Source organism: Alosa pseudoharengus, unplaced genomic scaffold (genome assembly GCF_046254945.1).
Source record: "Alosa pseudoharengus isolate Yale_2024_CS ecotype anadromous, Long Island Sound unplaced genomic scaffold, YU_APseudo_1.1 YU_APseudo_1.1_scf_1, whole genome shotgun sequence".
In the NCBI taxonomy this organism is placed as follows: Eukaryota; Metazoa; Chordata; class Actinopteri; order Clupeiformes; family Clupeidae; genus Alosa; species Alosa pseudoharengus.
This window is the reverse complement of record NW_027468564.1, coordinates 53511227-53519811: the sequence shown is the minus strand read 5'-3', so window position 1 is coordinate 53519811 and position 8585 is coordinate 53511227. Positions and strand designations below refer to the sequence as shown.

General features: G+C 44.9%; 2 protein-coding genes across 3 annotated transcripts in view; one reads left to right on the top strand and one right to left on the bottom strand.

The window, feature by feature from the left end:
* Nucleotides 1-1978: 1978 nt before the first annotated feature.
* LOC143112771 (ras-related protein Rap-2a-like) lies at nucleotides 1979-3784 on the top strand. The gene has a single exon (XM_076275097.1). It carries the CDS (start codon nucleotides 2257-2259, stop codon nucleotides 2896-2898), a length of 642 nt encoding a protein of 213 aa, XP_076131212.1. The 5' UTR covers nucleotides 1979-2256; the 3' UTR covers nucleotides 2899-3784.
* A 1703-nt stretch (nucleotides 3785-5487) lies between these two features.
* The window catches only part of LOC143133189 (phosphoribosyl pyrophosphate synthase-associated protein 1-like), a 21878-nt gene continuing 18780 nt past the window's right edge, over nucleotides 5488-8585 (bottom strand). For both annotated transcript variants that reach the window (XM_076292965.1, XM_076292958.1), the window contains 2 exons: nucleotides 8217-8363; nucleotides 5488-7581 (listed from right to left, as the gene is read on the bottom strand). In XM_076292965.1, coding sequence (XP_076149080.1) covers nucleotides 7423-7581; nucleotides 8217-8363 — 306 coding nt within the window. In that variant the 3' untranslated portion in view covers nucleotides 5488-7422. The remainder of the gene's footprint in view (nucleotides 7582-8216; nucleotides 8364-8585) is intronic.

Here is an 8585-nt window from a genome sequence, read left to right as displayed (position 1 = left end):
ATCCGATGACCAAAGCCTTATGGCTTATTGTAGCTTTTAACCACCAGTTGTTGCTGTCTCTTTGTCATGACGACAAAAGCGAGGCACATCTCAGAGTCATAACTATTCATCAGGGGACCTCTTCCTGAAGTGGGCAGCTTCCTGAGCGCTTCACGTGTGCACCAAAGTGTGTTTGGGAGCGGAGGATGACGATGACATAGATAATGAGATGGAGTTAAACATACTGAAGATGTCATGGTGAGATGAGAGATGTCACATGGTGATAATGTGACAGTGCACGTGTGGCTGTTCATGGCAACAACTGACAGTGTTTGATGTCCCCTCTTCAACTAATTTCACTCCCCACCAATCTCATATCAAGTATGTATACAATGCATACAATGTAGTTCAACACCATGAAGCTAATCATTCCCAACTGTAAGGTGTATGTAAATTATGAATGGCTTTGAAGTTATAATTTAATCAGCTGGACGAAAGGTGAAGGCTATGCTGACAAAAAATATAAACATGCATGAGAAGAGGTGGTGCCACTTTAAGTCCCATCAACTCACAAACAGCAACTAACTCAGACTGCGTTTTTTTGACAAGGCAGTCCTGCTTAAATCTGGAAGGGAATACATAAACATATCCCTCAGCCCCATCCATCAAGTCTGTACTTAGAGAGAAGATATTACAAATATTCATGCTGCCTTCATCTCTCCATGTCATCCCCCTGAGCTCCGCACTGTTCCACCCTGCCACTGATTTAGTAGAGGCTGTGACACAGCTGCCTCCTGAGGGATATCTCAGCTGTCATGGGTTTCGTCTATAAACAATTCTGCTCTGCTCTAGTCTCAGACAGACAGACAGACAAACAGAAAGACAGACAGGGCCCTCAGATTAGGTGACACGTTGAGACTTTGCGCATCAATTGTCAGTACACCACTTTCAAGAGAAGTTTTAAGAACACGTGCGCAGCTGAAATGCAGCCATGTACTGTAGCTGCTTCCAAACCATGTCTTTCAAACAGACATAGGAGAGAACATATGTAGTTCTTTACTTTTGCAGATATAAAGCTTTCTTTTTGACTAAGACTTGTTTGTTTGTTTTTGCTGTTTATGTTACTGTATGTTTGCTGTATTACCCTGGCCAAACATGTTCCCACTGGGAGATTTAAAGAAATGGTTTCAAGGTTGAGTTGTGATAACCGGACCAAGGTGGAACTATTTACTACATATGATATACTAAAGTTTGCTTTAATATGATCTCCTGTCAAAAAAATCTCAAAAAGCAAAAATACACATTTTTCTACTCACAAGTTTTGCTTTATTGCTGCAGTTTCCTAAACCCTTTCCAGCAGGTTTCAAAGCTGAGGTGTGGCTTTGGCAGCTCATATATAACTGTTCGGACAAGAGAGGTGACCTGAAAATTAATGTGACTGCTACTTTGACAACTGTATCTGCAGCTAATGTTGACATACAAGAAATCTAAATCTATATGGGAATTCAATTTAACAACAAAGAGGACCGACATTTCTTCAGTGTTTCTATGTTCTATATTCTCGCTTTAACATTTCGTTGCAGATATGACACATCAAAGTCTGTCATATGTCACCATTCCTCCTCTGATGTGCTGCACTCAAATATGAATTCAACTCACGAAGGTTAAAAAGAAATAGACCATTTGAACTTAAAATCTTGCCATATTCCCATCTAATCAAAAAGCAAAGCACGATATGCAGCAAAAAAAAATCATTCCACACCAGGAAACCTCATGCTCCACGCCTGAACAGCCCTTGTTTATACACTTTCCTGCGACCTCCCTCCCTCGCAAAAACCAAGTCTTGGTCCAATTTGCATGAAGTCCTCTGATTGGCTCCTCTGGGCTCGTGCCTCAGTGCCCTGCTGCGAGTTGATTGGTCGGGGGTTGGCAGCGAGGAGCCGTAGTCACTGACAACACACATAAATAGGAGTGTGGGCTCCGTCCTGGCTCCAGACGCACCTGTGCTTTCACACAGAGAGAGAGAGAGAGAGAGAGAGAGAGAGAGAGAGAAAGAGAGAGAGAGACTTACACCAGACACTTCTCTTCAATACGCAGCACTGATTCAACAAGTGCAGCAGTCCGCTTGACAGAGCACAGAGTTTTTCGGCACCCGACAAACAGAGAGATCTCAACAGCACAGACAGGCTGACAACAGGACAGACAGACAGACGCAGAGACGGAGAGGAAGAAGACCTTTTTGAGATAAACAAAAACAAAACAAGAAGACAAAGCCAGATGACCACCAACATGGACGTGAAGGACAAGTCTCAGCTGCGTCTCCGCCTGGTGTTCCTGGGGGCGGCCGGCGTGGGCAAGACGGCCCTGATCCAGCGCTTCCTTGCGGACACCTTCGAGCCGAAGCACCGGCGCACCGTAGAGGAGCTCCACAGCAAGGAGTACGAGGTGGGCGGCCTCAAGGTCACCGTGGAGATCATGGACACCAGCGGCAGCTACTCCTTCCCAGCCATGCGCAAGCTGAGCATCCAGAACAGCGACGCCTTCGCCCTGGTCTACGCCATCAACGACCCCGAGTCGCTGGAGGCCGTGAAGAGCCTGCGGGACGAGATCCTGGAGGTCAAGGCGGACAAGTGCACGCCCATCGTGGTGGTGGGCAACAAGGCAGACCGCGAGACCGAGCGGCAGGTGGCGTCCGAGGACGTGGTGTCCACCGTGGAGCTGGACTGGAACAGCAGCTTCCTGGAGGCCTCGGCCAAAGAGAACGACAACGTGGTGGAGGTGTTCCGCGAGCTGCTCCAGCAGGCGCACCTGCCCAGCCAGGTGAGCCCGGCGCTGCGGCGCCGCCGCGAGACCTTCCCCAAGGACGTCGGGCTCCTCCGGCCGCCCATGAACAAGACCAACAGCTGCACCGTCTCGTAACTCGGGGGTGGGGCAGGGGGGCAGCTCAGAGGGAGGGAGCAAGGGTCAGAGGAGGAAGAGGAAGATGAAGATGAGGAGGACGTCCGGGGGCAAGAAGCCGCTGGGTGATGAGACGACCCCACACCGGAGAATGAGACTCTGGGGAAAGCTTCAGGTGGACATGTGAATGCTGACGGTGGCGCTCAAAGTGCATCTGACCCCGAGTCCAAGGTCACTCTGACCCATCAGACAGGCGCAGGTGAGACGGACACTGAAGTGGGGGCAGAGGTGGACACGTGTAAAGAAGACTCATCTCACAGGGTGAACTGTGACATGAGAGCACGGCTGTACAGGCTAAAGAAGCCCTCTGTGGCCACATGCATTTCATATGCTTTATTTTCCCCTTTGCACAAGTCATGGTAATAGCTTCTGGTGTCCAAAACATGATCAATGAAAAGCTTTTTTTATGTTCTTTTTTTAAAAGTTTCAATGTGTATATTTTGTTCATTTGCAATTTGACTTCAAGAATGTTTGTCAAAGTGAACATACACATGTATTTATTGAAAAAGAAGATAAAAGCCTAGGGTTATTTCCTGGTTGTGAACATGAACATGTTTGTGTTAAGTGTGTGGAATCTGTACAGCTGGAGGAGATTGTTTACAGAACTAGTCCTGTCAGAATTCAAATTGTTGTCAAAGCATGAATCGAACTTACCCAATGTAAGTGAGGTAGTTGCAGACATATGTCTATTATGCACTTTCATTTCGAGTGTTATAATATATTTTACAGTTGAACCAATTTAATGTTTAGTGTAAATATGCTTTACGTTTTTCTATCATCAATAACTGTTATTGTGCATTGTTATATGTGGAATGACTATTACACAAATAAAATACAGAGGAAATAACCGCACGTGTTTTCTTTTTTGGCGCCAGTCCAGTCTTAATGAAGAAACCGTGTTTACAGCTCTTATCACGGTGACATTTACGCGTGATAAAACTATAGGCTTCCCTGGGTGGAGAAAATAAAGGGCTGTTTAACAAGTTAAGGCTGGATGACTGTGTGTCTTTCAACAAATGACTAGACAAACATTTTAGGCTTTACCGGACATCTGTCTATTTGCGCTTGAGAGAAAGTTCTGTTGACATTTGGACAGCCTACCTTATCCTGCTTAGATAGCCCTAGATCAGATTCCTCCCGGAACACTGAAGCCCTTAAACCTTTCCTATTCAGTTTGACTTCTTTCATTAAACCTACATCCACATTTTCATTGATTCAACATATTCCGCCAATGACAGACTTTGAGGAACCACGCTTTGGTGTTGAAAAACATAAAACATAGGCTATGAAATAGGCTAGCAGACATTGCCCCCTACTGGTTAAATCTGGCATCTCTATGCAACATCCAGCTTATCAGAGCAATTCCAATTCTAATATCGTTAACATAAGCACCACACTCACCTTCAACATTCACCTTAAAAGAATAAATTGAGTTGACAAAATGGACAGCACGAGGAATAGCCTTTTTGTTTAAGTAACTTCTGTAGGTGTCATTGAAAATTAGTTAACCCCCCCATAAAACTTGAACATGCATTTACATGGTACACTGGTAAACACATGGTAAACGTCCAGTGGCACACTAGCCCCCTGATAACATGCCTATAGGATATGTAATATTGTGAGGGGGGTGTCTTCAAAGGCGACACAATGACCCCTCTGAGCACACACTCAGATACAGAAACCACATGGCACGACACAGGCCCATGTGTTTCCCCTTTCCCTCTACTACGATACCAGGGGCATTGTTTCCTTACCGACACACGAGGAAGTGGGCTGTGGGCCGTTGCTATCTGGTTCCTCTTCGAGCTGGGTTTAAATAGTCGGCTGCACTAGCCTCAACCCGCTTACAGCTCAGCAACACAGACGTGGATGTTACAACCATCGAGGTATGTGAGATAAAACAAATTGTTGTTGATGAATACACAGAGAATTATTGTATGGATATGTGTAGGTTATATTCATATGCCTTACAAAACCTCACAATATGCAAAGTCTCTTTTGGGGAAGTGGGGTTTTCCGTTGACACGTCAACACTCAATAAGCATATACTGTACAGCAAACAATTGCTTTGAGTTAATATCCTGTAACAACTCTGACAGCAAAAGCAAATGTTTTTTTCTATGCACTACTACTAACCCCATTCTGTGTTAAAAGTGTATATCCAAAGCCCTCATCCTGTCTTTGCCCCTGGACTTGGTCAAAGCTCCACAGAGACTGCTTTAGGGAAGCCTGAGGAGTTTAGAACAAGTATAGGGTCCTCGACTCTGATGTGATCGCACTTTGGACCAAGTACTGACACCCCGTGTTGTGGGAAAAAGCCAGTGGGGCATGTTGATTTATGAGCTTACGAGCGTGTTGTGCAGGCAGATTGGGTGTGGCTGGCTGACCGACTGTTTGGTGTAAGGTCAGCAGACACATGGCTGGGCTGAATGCTACATCATCAATCACACAACACAGTGTAAATGTTAACCTGCCAGCAATCAGCAAACTCACGCATAGTACATGTACATCACAGCGAGTGATTTTAAAGACTGAGAAGAAGACTGTAAGAAAAGAGGGCAAAAATACTTTATTGAACCAAGAAGAAAAGCTGATGGTAGTGAATGTAAACATAAATCCACATTAATGGACTGTAAGCAAAAGGCGTATGAAAGCCTCTGGGTGGTGGGAGCGTACAGGATAGACATGTTTAGCTTGAGGCTTCTGGGCTGGGCACCTGAACTCAGGTGGATCCAAGTCCATTATCTGGTAATGCAACTCCTGTCTTGGGGCTAGGCTGTTCAGCTAACACAGACAGAACATCACAGTGGAGGACTGTGTGACAAAACACAGACGAAGGCTGCATGCATAATTTTTTTTTTTTTTTTTTTTTAAACTCCAAGAAGAACTGAAAGTCATTCAGACCAAGTATTACAATCACACCCTAGTAAAGGCTGCGTGGGGACGCGAGGTTCCTCACTGAAAACATCAAACTGTCGAAACAAGAAGAGGGCAACTCCGTAACGTCTGCACATTAAGGGCCTTGCATACAGTAAATCCCCCTCACCTCAAAATATGTTGGAATAATTACAAAGTAAAGTCCTGTTGCCTTGGACACTGTGCACAGCTTGAGTGTTGAAAGATGTATCGGTGTCTATTTAAAAACAAGGAAACAAGAAGAAACAGCTTCTGCTTTACTGCTCAGTCACAGTACAGTAAGGAAATAAAGGAAACATGGAGCCATGTCCAGAAAGGTAGACTGTATACTGGAGTGGGTATAATCATTACAGTGTTGTACTCTTAAGGCAAGTCATTAGCTTTCAATATGGACTTTGAATAAGCAAGGGAATCGGGTTACTTCAAAACTCATCTTTTTTTTTTCAATGTCTTCATAAATGTTTTTTTTTAGTTGAAAACAAAAAAACAGAGAAAATGGCAAGGTAAAATTCAGGCATACGGAAAACATTCCAAGTTTGACCTCCAAAAGCTATGAAATCTAGTGTCCTTCTATGCAGTTAGCTTCTGCTAAGCGTAGTGCTACAATCAAGTGCAGGAAAATAGAACTTCCCAAAGGATGTCTCAGAAGACAAGGCATGGTTGAAGCACACTGTATTAGGCAGGCATGCATCACATGGAAAAAAGAGTCATCTCACATGTGATTTTGCATGTGAGTGCAGTCTTTTCTGCATTTGCTACATAGTCAAACATAGTTGCCTAGATCAGACATACAACACCCCTATATAGAGATAAGAAATGCTAATAGAAGGCAAGAGTGGCTGGATCCTTGGTCTCACTGCATCTTGGCCCCATGTCTTGAGTGTGTGGGCCTGTGTTCATGTCCATGTACGTGTGAGAATTTGTGGGTGGGTTCAAAACAAGTATCTGCAGTGGTTTGTGAAAGCCTTTGTATTTGTATTTGCATACAGTAAATATAGCATGTACGAGAGTGTGGTGCTCGAGTAATATGCAGTGTCAGTATCAGTGTGTGTGTGTGTCTGTATGTGTGTGTGTATCTATATCTGTATGTGTGTGCGTGTGCGTGTGCGTGTGCGTGTGCGTGTGCGTGTGTGCGTGTGTGTATCTGTATCTGTATGTGTGTGTGTGTGTGTGTGTGTGTATCTGTATCTGTATCTGTATGTGTGTGCGTGTGCGTGTGCGTGTGCGTGTGCGTGTGCGTGTGCGTGTCTGTATCTGTCTGTATCTGTATGTGTGTGTGTGTGTGTGTGTGTATCTGTATGTGTGTGCGTGTGCGTGTGCGTGTGCGTGTGCGTGTGCGCGTGTGCGTGTGCGTGTGCGTGTGCGTGTGCGTGTGCGTGTGCGTGTGCGTGTGCGTGTGTGTATCTGTATGTGTGTGTGTGTGTGTGTGTGTGTGTGTCTGTATCTGTATGTGTGTGTATCTGTATCTGTGTGTGTGTGTGTGTGTTACGATGGGTAACAGGCAGCCACTTGGTCCCTCCTCCCCCACCCCAGCGCTCCTGCTGGTCAGTCTGGGCTCCTCGGCCAGGCTCAGTCGTCCACGGTGATGTTCCGGAACAAGTAGGCCATGGACTCGCCGTTATGGGTGCGGCGGATGGCCTCTGCCAGGATCATGCTCACGTCCACAGTCTTGATCTTTGGGCACTGCAGCTTCTGCACCTCGTGAGGGACCGTGTTAGTGACCACCACCTGAGAGAGAGATAGAGATAGAGAGAGAGAGAGAGGAGAGAGAGAAACAGGATGTTGAACTAACTAATAATAATCACTCAAGTAACAGAGCAACAATGTCATGATGTGTTTATGTACCAATGTGTAATCCTGTAAGTTGTATTACATACAGATGTCGTTAACTATGGTAGCTAGAGAGGCCATTGAATTATATTCCACAGAGCAAAGCCACAGAAGACCATGTGAGAATAAAGTTTGTGCTGATGCAGTCCAGATACAAACAATCAGGGACTAATATATGACTGTTGCATTTGGGGAAGTTTGAGCTGATCAAGTTCCCTCCTGTGAAGTATTCGGTAAACTGAAATCTATTTTGTGGCTCAACAGCGCCCTCATGTGTCTTTTGCCTGTCACTGGTGAACCCTGAGCAGTTTTTCCAAAAGCTTTTTTACAGTGTTTTTAGTGACCGGACTGGACAAATTCTCCAATTTAGTTTAAACTAATCTGATGTCATGTGATTGAGAATGGACGTAGGATTTAGATATCAAATAACACGCAACAGGTGTTTCAAAAATTCAGGTGTGTAAGCATTCAATGAGTAAGCATCATACATAGCAACATCTATGGATGAAGCAGTGCATATAAGAGCCCCTTACCTCATCAATGGCAGACTCTTCTATCAGTCTTGGGGCATCAGCGGAGAGCAGGCCGTGGGTGGCCATGATGTAGATCTTATAGGCACCTCTCTCCTTCAGAATCTCAGCAGCGGCCACAAAGTTCTCCACGTCGTCTATGATGTCGTCCTGTCAACAAAGTGATGATGTTAAAAAAAAAAAAATGCAGTTCAACTAATAAATCTTTAACAACTTCCATCGGCTTGTTTGTTTTGCTATATTTCGGTCCTGAATGGCATTTCTGCTAGTTACAGTGTCTTGAAGGAACAAGAGTGGAGGACAAATGAATTCACAGTAATGTCAGCATAACTGTGGATGTCTTCAAACTGTTAAGTCACAGTGACTGTTCCA